This window comes from Squalius cephalus (genome assembly GCF_949319135.1).
Source record: "Squalius cephalus genome assembly, chromosome: 6".
Lineage (NCBI taxonomy): Eukaryota > Metazoa > Chordata > Actinopteri > Cypriniformes > Leuciscidae > Squalius > Squalius cephalus.
Window position 1 is genome coordinate 46,334,842 of NC_137127.1, and position 19,774 is coordinate 46,354,615.

A 19,774-nucleotide genomic window follows, 5' to 3' on the forward strand; every position below is an offset into this window, starting at 1 on the left:
AAAACGCCGTGAAATATTTGTGCGGCTGAGCCTCCATACAATTATTCGAAATATTTTATTTATAAATTATTATTTATAAAAACGAATATATATACACACATACAATTAACGCGAGAACAATATAACTAAAGCCAAATATAAATAAAAAGACTTATAACAGACTGCGATAGTTATGACGTCATCGCACTACGGTCCAATCCTGAGGTAATCCGTATACTTGACCCGGAAGTGATGTTTGCTGGATTTCTCCTGCTATTTTTGCGATGCTAATTTTAGTTTCACTACCGGCAGCTTCTCGCTTAGACGTCTAAATGTGTTGATAAATGTTTATATTTGTCTTTTATTACCTTACTATTTAAGTAAAGACACCTTATTTTGGGGGAGAGATGGAGTTTTTAAACCAGAGTGGGTCCAGACAGCGTAAGTTACGTACGTGATAATTTGTGATTAGTTTTGAATTGCTATAGCCTACAAGACACACATTTCATTATTAGTTAAATATTATCTGGCCAGTTGTGTGCTTTTTTTGTTTGTTAAATAGGTGTGTATTCACAGCAAAAGCAAATTCAGGCATCATGTTTCTTCTTTTAATTTACTAGAATCTTTATTCTTGCTCTGTTTTCTCGCTGTACCTCCGCCTTTATTTGCTTGTTTACACACATTAAAATAGATCAAAAATCTGAATTCTATATGTCAGATCATTTGAACTCACCCTTTAAGCTAAGTGGATAAACCATAATAAGCCTGCCTGACTAACGTTACTTGGGACTGTGTGCTATGGACATTTACAGTCATTTGTTTATGTCATGTGGATGATAGCTGACTTTGATATGATTCTTGTGTTGTAGAGCCGAAGATCCGGATGCGAGGCCCCTCAGGGGACCCCAGTGACCCCAGTCCGTTATTTGATGACACTAGTTCAGGGGTGAACAAACACGGCCACGGCGATGTGGGGAAAGGGCCTGATGCGTATCCAGGACAGGCCTTTCTGTCGGACCCCATGTCTAACCTCGCCATGGCCTACGGCAGCAGTCTCGCCTCCCACGGCAAAGAGATGATGGACAAGAACGTATGTGACCGCTGTCAGACGAGTATAAATGATCCTGAGCTGTGCGATGTGCATTTGATCATATATGAGCTAGGATGTGTGTTTGTTGTGGTGTAGAAGAGCATGTGATGTTCATCGCTGTGTTGAAACAAGGCCCGTCTTGTTCTAATGTGTTGTGGGATCAGAATCAACCCTGCAGCTCTGATTAATATCGCATTCTGCATTATGAATAACTGTTATTTTATTGTAGTGGATTAAATAACTTGTTTCTCTTTTTGGTCCACAGCTGGATCGATTCATCCCCATCTCTAAGTTAAAGTACTATTTTGCAGTGGACACAGTTTATGTTGGCAAGAAGCTTGGACTGCTGGTTTTTCCCTACATGCATGAAGTAAGACCACCACCACATTAACAGACCTAAGCCTTATTCGGACAGTAATTGTTTCTAATAGGTATTTTCAACATTTACAGGGGCTAGTCAGTGATTTAATTGCCGTCCGGATCTAGAATGTCAGTGTTTTTCTTCCACCACCATCGTAAAAATCCTCAGCTGAATTACCTACTGTTACTAAGGTCGTGAGGTAATTTAATTGCCGTCTGAATCCACATTTCTGAATTCAAAATTCACCGTTTTAATCCCTTTTGACCACTGCGTAACACCATAACTGTTGCGCTTCACATAATTTGCATGCATTTGAAAGATGTACCCTTTTATTACTGAAATGCTGGGAAGTATTTGCAAGAACAATACTTCATTGCATTGAGAAAAAGGAAAAGAGCACGTAAACTTTTGAAATGGGCCGTTACAGCAATACAGTTTTAAATTGTGTTAGGGCCTATACAATTACATTAAAATATAAACCAAGCAGCTTTGTTTACCTAATGTAAATAAGAAGCTGCATTAAATTATTTCTGCTAATTTCCATATTTTTAAAACGTCATCCATCATTTTGAGATAAAAATGGTTTGAAAAAAAACAAAAAAAACAAACATTTCAAGCGTGTCTAGCTTCCAATTTTTTAAGAGGAGATTTAAATAACCACATAATAAATAGGACATTATTTTTATATTATTAAATGAAATATGAATTTATCCGTATTATTCCAAGCACATTACATTTTATTTACAGCAGACAATCATGCGACGGGCCAGTTTTATCACTGAGGTGCGATGATGCAAATTCATTTTTACAGACGTCAACATGAGAAACAGTTACCGTCCGAATAGGGCTCTAGATACTGTTTTTTCTTTTCTCTTAAAGGGATAGTTCACCCAAAAATGAAAATTGTGTTTCTTTCTTCTGTTGAACACATAAGAAGACATTTTAAAGAATGTTGGTAACCAAACAGTTGACAGTAGCCATAGACTTCCATAGTAGGAAATAAAAAATACTATTGGTGCCGTCATAAATATATATTTATGTATATATGAAGTTGCCTGTCTTTTCATTTTTGGAGATTGACAGTTACTAGGGTATAGGGGTGTGACGGTTAGTATATAACCGTGAGACCGACGGTTATAGTTGAACACCGTCATTACAACTCTATAACCGCCAAAACCGTGTTATTCAAATATTTTTTACAAACATTTTTTATCATAGAGAATGTTTAAATACTAATTAAAAACAATTGTTAACAATCTGTGTTATTAATGGTCTACGTCGTTTCCAACTGTATTTGATTCTTTGCCAAGTACCTGACCAACCGACAATCATTTGAGATAGAAATAAAAGCTATGATATAGTGATGTGCCATCATTATGAGATTTATTAAACAAATGAAAAACATTTGCAATAATAAACATTAGCAATGAACATTTGCAATCGGGAGACATGGTTTTTACCACTTAAATCTCCTCATTCTTTGTGAAAGGTTGCTCAGAATGACAGGGCCTGATAGGGCCGTTAGGGGAGGGTCTTTGTCTTTCTCAGGTGTGAAAAACGTACATATTAATGACCTCCGCATAAAGCTTTCTCACACAAAACACGTCGTAAAAATTTTAAATCAATATATTGTCTTCTCTGAATGAGCAGTCAGGGTGATTTTCACATAGTTTTAGAGCAAATATTCTAGGCTACGTCATACAATTTTCAAAAGTCTTGTGAAGAAATAATCAGTATGGGTTTCATGGCCTTATTTCAGTGAGATTTTTTTTTTGTATTTTCACAAACCACGCATAAATGTCATTATCTTAAAACAACAAACTTTTACACACATGCTGCTGATATATTATTGTAGCAGAGTTTGTGCTGAATACAGTGTAATCAGACTTTAGCCATGAAAATGTCACAAGTAACAGAAATAACCACAAATGTCAGAGCATGTCAGAACACCTCCAGGGCCCAGAAAACAGCTCAGACCCCAGAGGGTTAAAGAAGTTTTGTTTTGTAAATCATCAGACATGATTTTTACCACTTCATTGAGTTTTGCTTTGTAGAAAGCCTTTCTTTAAAGCGAATTCTGTTTTGTACAAATTGTATCTTAATTTTAATAAATGTTTCAGCAACCAATTGCATGTATTTAATAAATAAAAAGCAAATATAGACCTAATATAATAACCGTGACATGGAGGCGCCGGTGCGCCGCGTTCACTTGCATTGCATTGTGAATTAGAGCGCATCTCATCGTAAATGAATGAAACTCAGCGTACTATGCCTCATACATTAGCATTAAATATCTTTGCTGCATCCTTTCTAGAACAGACAAGGGCTTTCTTGCGGCTCGCATCAGCAGAGCATTGCATCGTCACTAGACCGCAAAACAATCAGCGGATGGCGGGCGGGTGCGGCTTTGAAATGTGGTCAAAAAACGTTGGTGCGGATGATGAGTTTTGTGATGCGGTTGCGGATGAAATAATACCCCATCCGCGTATCTCTATTGATAACAACATTGAACACTACACAAATATTAATTTTATTCAAACTAAGTTGTCCTATAACAGATGAACGTCGCAACCCCCCCCCCCCCCCCACCACCACACCTGACGACGGTTATGTTACAAACCGTCACATTTGACTCACGTCATAACCGTCATCACCAATTCTGAAACCGGCACACCCCTACTGGGGTAGGGCTCTAGATAGTGTTTTTTTTTTTCCTCTTAAAGGGATAGTTCACAAAAATGAAACTTGTCAATACTTCCTCATCCTCAAGTTGTTCCAAACTTGTATGTGCGACTGAATGTGATGACAGAAGTATTGTTTGGTTTTCATTTTCTGAATGAGTGTTACTGTCCTGTCCTCTCTCTGCAGAACTGGGAGGTGAGCTATCAGCAGGACACACCAGTTGCACCACGGTTTGATATCAACGCCCCTGATCTGTACATTCCCGGTATGACTCCAGGCCATATTCTATAATAATAATAATAATAATAATATCTTTCAATTCATGAACTTTATTTATTGATGAGCTATTTAAAAATTCAAAGGATCTTATTATATATTCATGGGAAAGTGTACCGTCATGGAAATGTTCACTAAATGCATCTGTATGTGTTTGTTTGGCTCTGGCTCCGCAGTGATGGGTTTCATTACGTATGTCCTGGTTGCAGGACTGGCTCTGGGCACACAGAACCGGTAAGAGCCAGTTTTGCTCTGATACTGGGAGAATTCAACAGTGTGGGAATGGAATGCTTATGCCAAGGCTGTTAGTGGACAGATTAAACATTAAACATGTGAATATTATACTGGCTAAGATTTACCCCTTGAGCCCTTAACAAGAATTTCATTAACAGGAACTTTTAGCTCACTGATTACATTTTAGCTGATAAGTTTTTAGTTTTTCCATATCGCCTTATAATAATTCATTTATAAAATAATTATTTGTTATTACAATATTATATTTACATTTTCAAATTGATGTTTGTTGCATATTGTGCTGTATATCCCAGTGAACGAGTACAAATAGAGGGCGGGGCTTGATTTTTTTTTCCATGAGGAGTTGATTGGATGCTATTGGTGGATCTCATGTGAGTGACAGGTTGCCCCGCCCTCATCATCAGAGAAGAGAAGAGATGCTGGGAAGATATTCTGATTCAAGATTACGAGGCACAAAAAAAAACAACAACAAAAAAACAATGTGTGGATAAATAATTTATATTGAACACTGCAATATTATATATATTTTTGATTTCATGGAGGCTTTAAATATGTATCATTCCCGGTCCAGATGATCAAAAAGTCACAGTATGGACCTGAAGCTTCATTTATCAGATCTGTTGTCACGAGAGGAACTGTTTTGATGACGCAGGAGTTTCAGAGGGAAGGGGAACTTGTGCAATCTTCCTGACTGCTCTTGACCTCCTGTTACTCATTGTTCTGTTTTTTTGTCATGACTTGTTTTTTTTTTCCCCCGACCTGATTTTGCTTCTCTGTTCTTGTTTTCAGGTTTTCTCCAGAGATTTTGGGCATTCAGGCCAGCTCGGCCCTGGTGTGGCTCATTATCGAGGTTTTGGCCGTGCTCCTCAGTCTTTACCTGGTAACCGTTAACACTGACCTCACCACCATCGACCTGGTGGCCTTTTCTGGATACAAATATGTTGGGTGAGGACATTGGTTCTTTGTTTACCCTAGATTCACCACAATATCATCATCTATCACGTATCTGCGGTCAAACCAATTCGGCTTGCATTTTGGACTCTAGGTGGTGCTATTGAGTAAAATTTGCTGCACAAGTACATATCCTTTAAAAAAAAAAATATTTTAACTACAAATTGAAATGAAACTGAAAAATAAAGTGAAATGAAATTAGTTTGCATTTAATATTTAATTGTATATAAATGTGTATAGTTTCCCAGTATTGTCCTAATACTGGATATAACTAGTCTAGTTTACTCTAAAACTCATTAATTGCCAGCTTTATCATCTGTGTGCTTTTAAAAGAAAAGCATATTGACTTTGTATGGCTGTACAGTGCATTACTTTGAATATATAGCAAAGAATGTAGATTTTCTGTGTAAATTCCTGCGGTGTGTTTCCTCAGGATGATCGTGGGAGTCGTGGCAGGACTTTTGTTTGGCCGGACGGGATATTACCTCACACTGCTGTGGTGCTGCGTCTCTATCTTTGTCTTTACGGTGTGTATTGAGAGATGGCTTCATATGCTGCTGTATTTTATAGTAAAGCCTTATATTTATTACTTTGCTGAAGTTCAAACGGCCAGTGGTCGTGTTTCTGTTTCTTGGTTTTAGTTCAGAAAAGCTGTCAAAAAATGTGCATTATTTGATGTTTTTGGCAAATTGGAAATTTAAAAAAAAGCATGACATTTTTATTAGCCTGATCAAAACACATTCACATGTTGCCTGCAACCTGATTTTTTTTTTAAGAAAGTAATACTTTTGTTCAGCAAGGATCCATTAAATTGATCAACATTTAGAGTAAAGACATTTATAACATTACAATTTTTTTTTAAAAAATTCAACAATTTTTTTAACTTTCTGTGCTTCACAGAATCCTGAAATATTTCTACAAAAATATGAACTGTTTTCAACATTGATAATAATCATAAATGTTTCTTGAGCATCAAATCATCATATTAGAGTGATTTCTGAAGGATCATGTGACACTGAAGACTGGAGTAATGATGCTGAACATTCAGCTTTGATCACAGGAATAAATTACACTTTACTCTATATTCACATAGAAAACAGCTGTTTAAGTTGTAATAATGTTTCATAACTTTAGCTTTGTTTAAACAAAGAAATGCAGACTCTGTGAGCAGAAGAGACCTCTATCAAATGCATTACATTTACATTTAATCATTTAGCAGACGCTTTTATCCAAAGTGACTTACAACTGAGGAGAACGATAGAAGCAATCAGACCAGCAAGAGGGCAACAGTATACGAGTGCTGTAACAAGTCTCAGTTAGTCTAGTACAGTAAAAACTTGCGCATGAAACTACTACAATGGTACCTCAGCGTTTGTTGTTGGACACAACAAATGTGTCCCAAAGTCCTTGAATTTGAAGTTAACCAAGGTGTGGGAACCCTGGTTACAGTCTCATTTAGGATCTGACCTGTGAAGGTTCTGTAACGCCTCCTGATCTTCCTTCTGTTTCGCTGACAGATTCGGACTCTACGGTTAAAGATCCTGTCTGAGGCCGCCGCGGAGGGACGGTTAGTGCGAGGAGCCAAAAACCAGCTGCGAATGTACCTGACCATGGCCATCGCTGCAGCACAGCCCGTGTTCATGTACTGGCTGACCTTCCACCTGGTCAGATAAGAGGAACCGTAGAGGAACGGTCACGAACAAAAGCTCCTCGTCTGTAGAGACATACGCCTATTTGCACACATGTAATAATAAACCAATGGACACGTGTTGTGCAGCCTCATCATAGCACAATATGAATTATCTGAACTGTAATTGCCCAGCTGTCTTTTGTATGTTTTTGGTTTGTACATTTCTAGGAGTTTTTGTTGGGTTTTGTTTTGTATAATGTACAGTGTAATTGTATTTTATTTTTTTAATGTCAATGTCTTTCTTTGCAAACAAAGGGTGTTGTCCAGATGCTGTGACTGTGCAGATTTCCTGTCATGGTAACCACAAACCGTGTGTGTGTGTGTGTGTGTGTGTGTGGATTGCTTCTAAACTAGTAAAGCGCTCTTTCTTGTTGCCACTCTAACAGATGCAGAGAGTCTTAAGGTCAGACAGCCTTCATGCTTAATGCAGGTTTTTACATAACAAACTTGCTTCATACATTTCAGGGTCAATTGCAGTTTTTTCTTTCATAAATTGTACATGAAATAAACATGCTCTCAGGAGTTTTGAATGCAAAGCTAGTTTGAATATTACTGTGGGTTATAGAAGTTATTTTAATAATGAATAAATGTGAAAAAACAAAACTATTTTAATCAATTGAACTTAAATTTCAAGCATACTAGTTTGACGTTAATCTGTCACACCGTTAGCCTGATCATAACCGCCCTGTGTCTTCACAGTGTGATACCGCAACAGAAACCAGTGGTAAAGGGTGATAACACTGATGTGTTGAAACATAAGCAGTTGGGATATTAATGTCAGCATGTTACCCTGAAAAGTTTTGTTAGGATCGCCAAACAGTCCTTGAATGAGAAAAGACAAAGAAATTATTTATTGAATTCATCAATGAATGAATTATGGAGATAAAAAAAAAAAGAGGTATCCAAAAATCCCCACTGTCAGCAAAACGAAAGAGGACTTCTGAAGCTGGCTTTATCCAATGTTTATTGCGCGAGTTTATATTTACCTAACTTTTTTAAAGGCTGCATTGCCTATTTAAACATAACATTTCAGAAAAGGTCTAACACAAACCAGTTGTCTTAATGTAACATGATTAATCTACCGGGGAAAGAATGCGGATATCTTTTAGTTAAAAATTTCACCCTGTTAATCTGTGTTCAGTAGAGATCAGTAACGACCGTGAAGAATTTTCCTTCCAAGTAATACCTCCATTTTTCCATTTGTAAAGCCCAATTTAGTTTCGATCGCATTTGGCACGTGCGCATTATCCAGTGGACCTTGAAAAGAACGGTCTATTAGTTCGCAAACAAAATTGACCTCATGCAGAGTGTCCACTCAGGTTTCTCCAGACGGCATCTGTTCATTTGTTTTGTTTTGTTTTAAAATACTTTATTAATCTTTTTTTTTTTTTTTTTACTGACATGAAACCAGTGAAAGTTCTTCACAACAATAATTTAGTCCTTAATGAATCCACAGTCCTGCAGAACTTTAGAAACAGCAGGTATTAGATCTTTGGCATAGTCATTTAGACGATCATCTCTTACAAGGTCTGTTTTTGTTGGGTATGAAAATTTCATGTGGTACATGCGAGCGATGGAGTTCTTCACTCTTACTGTGTAGGGTCGAAGTTTCACAGTTTCCAGCAGGCCATGTACAGTAGCCTGCAGAACTAGCCGAGGACTCACTATAATCTTGTAATTGTCGTAACTATTAGGAATTCGCTCTATACACTTTAAAATATTCGTTCCCTGTACATTTTCCCATTTGTTTTGTTCATAATCAGCTTTTGCGGTGCAAGGGAATATATTATTATCAAACTCAAAGCCCACATTAGTGCCGTACGTCTTCTCAAGCTCAGGCAACAGATCCGTCCAGTTCTTCACCTTGAGAGGCAGAATGAACTCATCCATGTCATGTAGAGCCACATAGTGACTTTGGTACATGTAACGATAAACACAGTCATTAAGTGCAGGAATTTTCCCGTAGTATTGCAGCTGACCGGGTGATAAATTCTTCCTCCAGCCACTAGACACATTGATGTGCTTTTTAATCGTCCATGGGATGATCTCCACAAATCCTCTTTTCACATAGTAGTCCAGAACCTTCTGTGTGTCTGAATCACAGCTGGTTTTATATATCACCACCCTTTGAGCACCAAGCAGTCTGAACATCTCCATCGCCTGGACTAAACCCAGCACATTCTTGTAGTCATACATGACAGAGATGCAGACTGTAAATGAATACGGGAAGACTGCTGGAACGTCTCTGTTTCTAATGGGTTGGAAGGATGTTATGCTGTTCGAGATCTCACTGGCTGTTAACGCAACATGCGTCGGTGTCGAACACGAGCTATCGATTTGGCATGTGATAGTAGCAGTGCCGTACTCAAAACCAAAGTGGTCGGAGTGAATTGTGTATTCGGCAGGTGAAGTCACGTTCCTCCCTTCACAGCACATCACACACCTGTACGTCACCTTCTCATCACGGAGAACGATGGCAATCATCTTTATCTCTTTATCTCCGAAACGATGATCCATATAAGAGCCGGTCACATATGTGTGAAGGTTCCCGACTTTAATCCCAGGACCGTCCTTCACTTGAACACCACATGCTTCAGGACCATCCTTAACTTGAACGCCAAATGCTTCAGGACCGTCCTTCACTTGAACGTCAAATGCTTTTGAAATGACCAAAAAAAAGATCACCAGTATAATCCTCATTTTAAAAGCGATTGCTTCTGATTCACTCTTCAGTTAGTCATATTCCATCAGGTTTCCCTAGGGAAAAGAAAGAAAACACACATTTTATGGTTGTCTCTAATAAAGCTTTTGGCTTTAATGGACAAATGCACTTGTGGCTGGGATGTGAACTCTTGCACATAATAACCACAACACAAGAAGTCAGACTCAAAGACACACATTTTTGTATTGTTTTACTTTTTTTAAAATGAGCTGAAGCAACACAATTATTGAATATTTTGTCACAATTTAATTTCATTGAGTTCAGTACACTTCCATAAGTGTTGGGACTCATGAAACATGAACTAACACTCAGCAGTGCATTTGCATGCTTTGCATAGGATTGAACTAGGAGGGTAAGTGTTGAAACTGGGTTATATTTAAGTGTTTTTGAGTGTTTGCGGTTAGGTTGTGGGATTAATAATAGATTATTTTTATGTTATGAAATGATTAGCCACATACACGCCAAACTGCACTCAGATGTGAAAATGTATAACACTACTATCTTGTCTATATTGCTTTATAGTAAACTTTATTGCTGATTAAGTGCTTTGTGTGTGTGTGTGTGTGTGTGTGTGTGTGTGTGTATACAGGTGCTGGTCATAAAATTAGAATATCATCAAAAAGCTGATTTATTTCAAGAATTCAACTTAACAGGTGAAACTAATATATTATATAGACTCATTACATGCAAAGTGAGATATTTCAAGCCTTTATTTGTTATAATTTTGATGATTATGGCTTACAGCTTATGAAACCCACGAAATCAAAATCCCAGAAAATTAGAATATTACATGAAATCACACAGTAATTACACAGTGATACCATGGTCATTGAACCAGGTTTTGGTTCTTTTGGCAGTGTGGGCAGGTGCAAATCCTGCTGGAAAATGAAGGAAGCATGAAGTGCTCTGGAAATGTCCTGGTAGACGGCTGCGTTGACTCTGGATTTAATAAAGCACAGTGGACCAAAGTCCTCTTTTCTGATGAGAGCAAATTTTGCATATCATTTGGAAACCAAGGTCCCAGAGTCTGGAGGAAGAATGGAGAGGCACACAATCCAAGATGCTTGAAGTCCAGTGTGAAGTTTCCACAGTCTGTGTTGGTTTGGGGAGCCATGTCATCGGCTGGTGTTGGTCCACTGTGCTGTCCACTCAACGCAGCCGTCTACCAGGACATTTCCAGAGCACTTCATGCTTCCTTCAGCAGACAAGCTTTATGGAGATGCTGACTTCATTTTCCAGCAGGATTTGCACCTGCCCACACTGCCAAAATAACCAAAACCTGGTTCAATGACCATGGTATCACTGTGTAATTACTGTGTGATTTCATGTAATATTCTAATTTTCTGAGATTTTGATTTTGTGGGTTTCATAAGCTGTAAGCAATAATCATCAAAATTATAACAAATAAAGGCTTGAAATATCTCACTTTGCATGTAATGTGTCTATATAATATATTAGTTTCACATGTTAAGTTGAATTCTTGAAATAAATCAACTTTTTGACGATATTCTAATTTTATGACCAGCACCTGTATGTATGTATGTATAGATATTGTGTATATGTATGTATATATTCTGAGATAACAACCGGCTGGATGCACATTATCCTTTATACATAAGGGATAATGTACATCCAGCCGGTTGTTATCTGAGAATAATATTTGCAAGCAAGGATCAAAGAGACCAAAGGCATGGAAGGAGAGCAAGGAGCCATGGCAGAGGGGCCCGAGGAAGAGGAGTCCGAGGAAGAGAAGTCCGAGGGAGATGAATCCGAGGAAGAGGAGTCCGAGGGAGATGAGTCCGAGGAAGAGGAGTCCGAGGAAGATGAGTCCGAGGAAGAGAAGTCCGAGGAAGATGAGTCCGAGGAAGAGAAGTCCGAGGGAGATGAGTCCGAGGAAGAGAAGTTCAAGTGAGAGAAGTCCGAGGAAGAGGAGTCCGAGGAAGAGGAGTCCAAGGAAGAGAAGTCCGAGGGAGATGAGTCCGAGGAAGAGGAGTCCGAGGAAGATGAGTCCGAGGAAGAGAAGTCCGAGGAAGATGAGTCGATGAGGAAGATGAGTCAGAGGAAGAGGAGTCCGAGGGAGATGAGTCCGAGGAAGAGGAGTCCGAGGAAGAGAAGTCCGAGGGAGAGAAGTCCGAGGAAGAGAAGTCTGAGGAAGATGAGTCAGAGGAAGAGGAGTCCGAGGAAGATGAGTCCGAGGAAGAGGAGTCCGAGAAAGATGAGTCCGAGGAAGAGAAGTCCGAGGAAGAGAAGTCCGAGTAGGAGGAGTCCGAGGAAGAGAAGTCCGAGGAAGAGGAGTCCGAGGAAGATGAGTCAGAGGAAGATGAGTCCGAGGAAGAGAAGTCCGAGGAAGATGAGTAATAGGAAGATGAGTCATAGGAAGATGAGTCCGAGGAGGAGGAGTCAGAGGTAGAGGAGTTTGCATGCGTGGTGAAGGAGCCGCAGCAAGAGGACAAACTAGAGCTCAAGTTTCAAATTCAATTTGAGCAACAATTATTGACCATGTTATCAGTCATGGCTTGTCCTTTAGAGAGGCTGAACAAAGGTTCCAGCCCATTCTGAGTCGGAGCACTGTGGCATCCATTGAAAGGCTTTTTTTGGAATGAGAACAGGTAAGTCACAATGTTACTGTATACCACTGTGTATTTCAGCTTTACTGTTGCCCTTTTAGCAGAACAAACTGTGTCTACAGTAATGCAGACGTTTCATCAATCCCATTTATGTGACTGTCATAATGTCTATTTTGAAATGCTTTTTGCTATTACTTTATAGAATTCACACACTACCACACACTGGTGGCAGAGGAAAGATCTTTAGTGTTGAACAGGAGTCTGCCATTGTTGATATGGTTTGAGGCTGAAGGGGCACATCACAGATTAATTTAACTGGATGAAGCCGGCTTCAAACTCTGTAAAGTGAGACAATACAGAATGGAGGTATTTCCATTGGTGCCGTGCTCCCCCTCGTAAAGATTGCAGACCGGCTCGTCTCACTCAGCAGCCTCCAAGGCAAGACCTCAGGATCATCATCTCTAAAAAGATGAAGTCCTGATGGTCTTGCGCCCAGCTCTGTGGGGATAGCCCCCGTTGGGACGGGGCGCACAAAACATTTTCTCGCCCCTTCCCGATATTCCCACGAAACCTCTGTACCATCCAACATCCCCTCAATGGGAAGTATCAAAACATTTCAGAGAGTCTGGCAGCCTGGAAACTTCTGCCAGGCATTTCTGCGTGGGTGCTAAGCACAGTAGAAATAGGATACAGAATCCAATTTATTCGCCATCCTCCGCGTTTCAACGACGTGGTCTCCACTTCCGTGAAGCCAGAGCTGGCGCATGTACTGTCACAAGAGCTACAATCTCTTCTGGTCAGAGAAGCCATAGAACATGTTCCTCTTCCAGAGGAACCGTACAGTCAAAGCGCTCAAGTTCAAGATGTTAACTGTCAAGACGATCGTGTCGCAAATTCAACATCACGATTGGTTCGTCATGATCGATCTCAAGGACTCATACTTTCATATGTAAATATTGCCACAACACAGGAGGTTCCTGAGGTTCGCTTTCAGGGGCGAAGTGTTCCAATTTCGGGTTCTTCTGTTCGGCCTAGCCTTGTCACCCCGCACATACACATACGTCATTGCAACTCCAGTGCATTCGCATTTAGAATTACATAGACGACTGGCTAATACTAGCTCAGTCGCAAGAGCTGGAACTTCAACACAGAAATATCGTGTTACCTCATCTAGTTTCTCTGGGGTTGAGACTTAACGCCAAGAAAAACGTTCTCTCTCCTGCCCAGAGAACTAATTACTTGGGGATCGTATGGGATTCGATCATGATGCTGGCACAACTGTCTCCCGCTTGAATTGAGACCATTCAGCATACCCTGAGCAAAGTCAGGCTAGGCCAAGATTGCACTGTTCGTCAGTATCAGAGAATGTTAGGTCTCATGGCTTCAGCATCCACGGTGATCCCTTTGGGCCTGTTGCACATGAGATTGTCCCAGTTGTGGCTCAAAGCCAGGGGATTTCATCCAAGGGCCAATCCCCAAAGGCAAATAAGGGTTAGTGGCTTTATACCCTCTCTATGTGGCTCAGACCCTGGTTCCTCGCCTTGGGTCCCACTCTTGGGGCGCCTCCCTGTTGGCCTGGGAAGCGGTCTTGTGGTCGTCCAGCCCAAGGGGAATGGGAGGGTCATCAGCTCGAATGGCACATCAACTGCCTCGGGTTGATGGCTGAATTTCTGGCCCTGAAGTACTTCCTATATTAACAATCTATATTGTATATGTGCAGAGGCGGACAGAGTACACAGCTACATTACTTGAGTAAAAGTACAGATACCCCTTGCTAAATTTTACTCAAGTACAAGTAAAAGTACTACAGTCAGATGTCTACTTAAGTAAAAGTACTAAAGTACTTGTTTTTAAAAGTACTTGAGTACAAGAGTACATTTTCTAAATATTGCATTACTACTGCCATAGTGCTTACATTGGTAAACACAGCAAACACTTGAAGCGAAAACTATCATTAACTTGTTCAGAAAATTGTAATAGTCTGGCGAGGTGGGGCCACGGCTTGGCACGTTCGCGGGATGCGATATTTTTTTTTTCCCAGGATGGTAGGGGCAGACTCATGAATATTCATTAGGGAAGTCATCCCTGATTGGTCTGATGACCTACCCCTAACCCCACCCCTAAACCTACCCGTCACTGGGGGTCTTATGACCTCCATAACCCCGCCCCTAAACCTACCCGTCACTGGGGTTAAGACCAATCAGGGATGACTTCCCTAATGAATATTCATGAGTCTTCCCCTACCATCCTGGGAAAAAAAATATCGCTCCCGGGATGGACCTGCTGCGTCTTCATCCATTGTTTCGTCCATGGTTTCGTCTCTTATCTAAATCTGACCATGGAGTTGACTTTGGCGGAAAGCTGAAGGTGATTGCTGATAGGCTGTCCCAATCAGTGGCGCCTGCACAATCCAATCACATTTGAGAGGGTTTCCGAGATGTTTCTTTTTTCCTTTTTTTCAATTTTTTTTGGGTACTCACAGTTATGGATAGAAATGTAGTGGAGTAAAGAGTACAATATTTGCCTCTCAAATGTACTTGAGTAAAGTCATGAGTACTCCCCAAAAATGATACTCGAGTAAAGTACAGATCCCGCAAAATTGTACTTAAGTACTGTACTCAAGTAAATGTACTCAGTTACTGTCCGGCTCTGTATATGTGTATATACAAGACAAGTCAGAAGGTCAACTTTATTTCTAAAGCGATGTGTGTGTGTGTGTGTGTGTGTGTGTATGAATGTATATATATATATATATATATATATATATATAATATTATTTACAGTATTACCAGAAATAATTTCTTTCTCAAAACACTTGTTTGAGTTTTGGTTTCTAAGCGATCAATTTATGTATAAGTGTACGATAGGTAATCGGTAAATGAATGTGGCATTTACAGTTTTTCTGAATTGCTAAAACGCTAAACCCCATTCTCTGAACCAAATTCTCAAAAGCTTAAACAAATTTGTTGAATAAATCACTCTTTCTGTAAAACATTAAACAAGTTCAGGTAGTTAAAACACTGTTTGCAAATCTCACAAACTCTTTTTGCAAAACTCTGAACACATTCTCTCTCACTAAAACACATTTCGCACCGTGATGCACTTATGTATCAAAACACTAAACACAGGCAGGCAAAAGTTAAACACAACTACAACACAGTTGTCATCATTTACACACAACAACTCAAAATTGTTCACACTTATTTCTAATGATGTGACCAAACCAACTGTACATAATAGTCAGTTCAGAATGCCAAAACTGACTCAAAATGTGGCACTGAATGTTGAAACCTATAATGGATGGAAACAATATACCTGTAAGAGGGAGAGGAGGAAGGGTATGTGTAAGAGGTGGTGGATGAGGAGGAAGAGGACGAGGACGAGGTGTGGAGAATGTTGTCAAGGCTGGATCTGCTTTAGTGTTTTTCCCTTTGCCTGCAGAGATGACATTGTCTGTGATGTGGACAAAATCCTCAGTCTGAACCTAACATGAAGACATAATGCTGAAGCAGAATAAAATCTCTCTCACTGATCTTGATTTTGCAGTTGCACAACTCTTCTAAGTGTACTTTACTGTAACATGCTTCACATTTAGAGTTTTTTACTGTAACCTTTTTGGCTTTGCAGTTGGGTCACTGTATTTTCACCGTTGTTGAGATTCATATGCTGATTCTTGATGTCTGTGTGTGTCTGTAAGATACAGTAGTTCAAACCTTTATTGAGCACAATGTTTTTAAAATACTTTATATTATCACAACAATGATGGATCACATGCTGTAGAATCATAGGGCTACTACAATCAGTAATGTAAAATTAATGACCCATATAATCAAAGTTAAGACTCTATATGAGCTTAGTGAATCAGTTTACTACATGGTGATTGTCATCATCAACACATAACCAACATTACCTGATTCATTTTCTCTCTGATTTTCTTGCCATAACCAACGTGTCTTATAAACACAGAGTTACAGCAGCCAGAGAAAAACTAATGTTAGAAAGTCAAGGGTCAGGAGCCCAACTAAAGCAAACACTGATCACCATCATGGTGACTTCAAATCAAGCAATAAATCATCAACATCTAAACCTCTGTTAATTCTCAAACAGAACTGTAGACATCTGACAGAAATAAAGTCATTCTGGTTAGTAATAAGTGAAGCTGGTAACGCTGTTTGTGGAGTTGCTTAATCCTCTGATGAGATCTAGAGATTTAATGTTTTTTATCTTCAGTTGATTTCATCTAAGGCTGTGGCTGAAGTCAGTTGTAGTTGTTGTGTTTCTGCTCGTCTCTTCTCTTCACCGCACATTTAAGTCCTGCTGATGTTTTTTTTTTTTTGCCGTAAATTCAAGTTCAAAGTAAGGCTACTACTAGGTTTTTTTTACATTGTGGTTTTTTTTTTTTGCCCGTAAATTTAAGTCCTGTAAAACATAAAAGGTTGCCACCATATTTTTTATGGTAAAATACTGGCAACCACAGTTGTTTTTTTACCATAAATTTCACAGTTTTTTTTAACAGTGTACTAAAACATACTAAGATACTAATGATTTGCATAACTGTACAACAGTTTTGTTTATTTCCCCTAAAATAAATGATTATGTGTTCCCTTCTGTCATTACCAAAACAATGATGGCATGTTTCAGTCATGACTATTTCGGTAGTGACAATTTAAGATACTTTTGAGCCTAGTTCAAAGATGATAACCAGCACATGGTTACCTAGCACAGTTCTGAACAGTTGCACACACATAAAAACTAAAATTTATGGAATTACACTCAAAAAAGTTTGCTTAATTGCAGAAAAAAGGTGTTTGGTAGTGACGTTCCTTAAAGTTACACATAGATTTTCAGTCTTTTTAACCCATTTCCCTCAAAATTATTGTACCTACCTATAATGAAAGAGATGCTATGAGAGAGAGGCACACAATAATATTTCTTGATCAAAAATATAGGGGTGTGGTTAAAATCAGTCTCAGCCAATAGACTAAAACACACACTGTTTTGGTAGTGACATGAAAATGTGGGACACATTTTTTTTTTTTACATACATTTTCATGATTTAAAAATAAAATATAACTTTACTTTTTAAAAGAAATCAAAAAGATATTTTTAAAAACAACAATGGAAAAAACTGAAAAAAATATATTTCAATATCATTTTCACGATTTTATATATATTAAGCTTACTTATATTTAAAATATTATTGTGGGATTCAATAGATAATAGAAGGATCTTAGTAAACATCTAAAATTTGAATACTTAAATGCTTTTTAAATGTGTTTTTTGGTTGTCGGAGATGGTTGTAGAATGGCTCATATACATAAATATATATGTCAATTTCACTACAAACATCCGTTTTCAACAAACGGTTTCATGTGCCATGATAATATATATATATAAACAGAAATTCAAGGGGGTAAAAATTATTACTCTCTTTTTCTAAACAGAGTTTTGATTTCTAAGTGATCAATTTATGTATAAGTGTTTTCACACGTGATCATTGGCTGTAGGTCATCAGTAAAAAAAAAAAAAAAAAACACGTTAAAATCTAATTGTTCATTGTTTGTTCATGTTAGTTAACAGTCCATTCCGGGGACATCCCCAGAAGCTGAGCTTCATCTGTCATTGAAGGGATAGTTCACCCAAAATTGAAAATTCTGTCAGAATTTACTCATCCTCAAGTTGTTTCGAACCTGTATGAATTTCTTTCTTCCTCTGATCACAAAAGAAGATATTCTGAAGAATGTCGGTTATCATCAAATATTATATTATGTATTATTATCATCAAAATATTATCATCAAAATATTGTTGAAGAACTGATAAACATTCTTCAAAAATAAAAACACAGTTCATAATCATTTAGGATCTTCACATATGACTTTCTGAAATGGTTTAATTTAACCAGAAACACCTGGCACGAGTTTTCAACAAACTGTCTTTGCTCTGATCTGTTGTGCAACATAAGCAATGACTCAACTATTTGTCAAAGACAAGCAAAAAAAAAAAAAAAGTTTGCTCCCTGTCCTCATCAAACCTAAATAAGCTAATGATCAACTGATTTGAACTATAATTTATTGTAAAATAAGTACTGAATAGCCTATAGGCCTTCTTTTATTGTCAGAAAAGCGATCATTATCCAGTGTATTTTCATATTTGGGGTCAAAAAAAAAAAAAAGGTAGTGCTTCACCACTATACTGTGAACAACAGTCAGAGAATGTCATTGAAAATGCTAACATTTACTCTGGTTTTATGGTCTCTGACTCTGAGAAACATAATAAATATATAATGTTTCTTTTTAAGAATGTTATGTAGCAATAAGGTACTCGAGGCAGTGCTGTGCCTAAGACACGGCTGAAGGGCATTACGCGATTACGTAGATTAACTTCTCATTTCAAAAACAACTTTTGAACACAAAATACGTCTCTTCTCATTTTTCACTACTTATGAGCCACAAGATAAATATTAAGAAAATAATTGCCTACCGTTATCAGCACGCTGAAGTAGATTCAGCTCTCATCGTCTCTGAAAGGCCTTGTCCCAAATGGCACACTCCGGACTTGTGGACTTCCTCAGAGTCCACACTTTGGTGAAGTGATGTAGTCATGTAGTGCAGACCTATAGGGCCCTTGGCACGAGTCCATGAGGGCACATTGAGAGGTATTTTTGGGACAGACTCGATCGTCACGCTGGAAATAACGGTCTGGTTGTTGTTGGACAGGAGAAATCACATTTTTGCGCTCCGACATCTTATCTCCATGTCCACTACACAGCCTAATTTTACAGTTCTATAGTTTGATATTGTGTATGCCACCTGGGCATTAGACAATAGATACATCATGCTTATTTAAATGATGTATACAGTTGTACATAATGTTCCATTTTAACTAAGATTACAATTTTAACATATAATGAAAATGTGCATGTGTTTCAGATGAATTTACAGGTTTCAATATTGATTCTATGTTTACAAATGACTTAGTAAAGCCCTGACGTTCGGCTCTATTTATTTAATGAATCATAATGCGATCGTATTATTCAACACGCTATTATTATGTTTCAGACATCAACCACTGGTCGATGACCATAATGTTTGCATAAACTGTAGGTAACAACTGGTAAAATGTACATCTAGGTCATAAAAAACGTAATATTTTCTTCTCAGCATGTTAACAATTGTCCGTGAGCGAAATCTCCTCCCATCC

The 19,774-nt window shown here is 38.5% G+C and overlaps 2 protein-coding genes across 6 annotated transcripts; one reads left to right on the forward strand and one right to left on the reverse strand.

Annotated features, from left to right (window-relative positions):
• The first annotated feature begins 201 nt into the window (after positions 1 to 201).
• yif1b (Yip1 interacting factor homolog B) lies at positions 202 to 7,449 on the forward strand. Of its 2 annotated transcripts, none has more exons than XM_079874182.1 (8): positions 202 to 420; positions 849 to 1,069; positions 1,335 to 1,439; positions 4,299 to 4,377; positions 4,565 to 4,622; positions 5,433 to 5,588; positions 6,028 to 6,121; positions 7,112 to 7,449. In XM_079874182.1, exons 1-8 carry the CDS (start codon positions 387 to 389, stop codon positions 7,265 to 7,267), a joined length of 903 nt encoding a protein of 300 aa, XP_079730308.1. In that variant the 5' UTR covers positions 202 to 386; the 3' UTR covers positions 7,268 to 7,449. The 2 variants fall into 2 exon arrangements, with proteins under 2 accessions (XP_079730308.1, XP_079730307.1); XM_079874181.1 differs by having other exon boundaries at positions 220 to 429.
• Positions 7,336 to 19,329, reverse strand: LOC307160242 (uncharacterized protein). 4 transcript variants are annotated; one of them, XM_079874178.1, is made up of 4 exons: positions 19,055 to 19,329; positions 16,185 to 16,263; positions 15,889 to 16,008; positions 7,336 to 10,041 (listed from the first exon to the last, which is right to left on the reverse strand). In XM_079874178.1, the coding sequence occupies exon 4, from the start codon at positions 9,982 to 9,984 to the stop codon at positions 8,719 to 8,721; it is 1,266 nt and encodes a 421-aa protein (XP_079730304.1). In that variant the 5' UTR covers positions 9,985 to 10,041; positions 15,889 to 16,008; positions 16,185 to 16,263; positions 19,055 to 19,329; the 3' UTR covers positions 7,336 to 8,718. The 4 variants fall into 4 exon arrangements, with proteins under 4 accessions (XP_079730304.1, XP_079730306.1, XP_079730305.1 ...); XM_079874180.1 differs by having other exon boundaries at positions 15,889 to 16,076; positions 19,055 to 19,135; XM_079874179.1 differs by having other exon boundaries at positions 16,103 to 16,263; positions 19,055 to 19,135.
• Between the last annotated feature and the right edge of the window lie 445 nt (positions 19,330 to 19,774).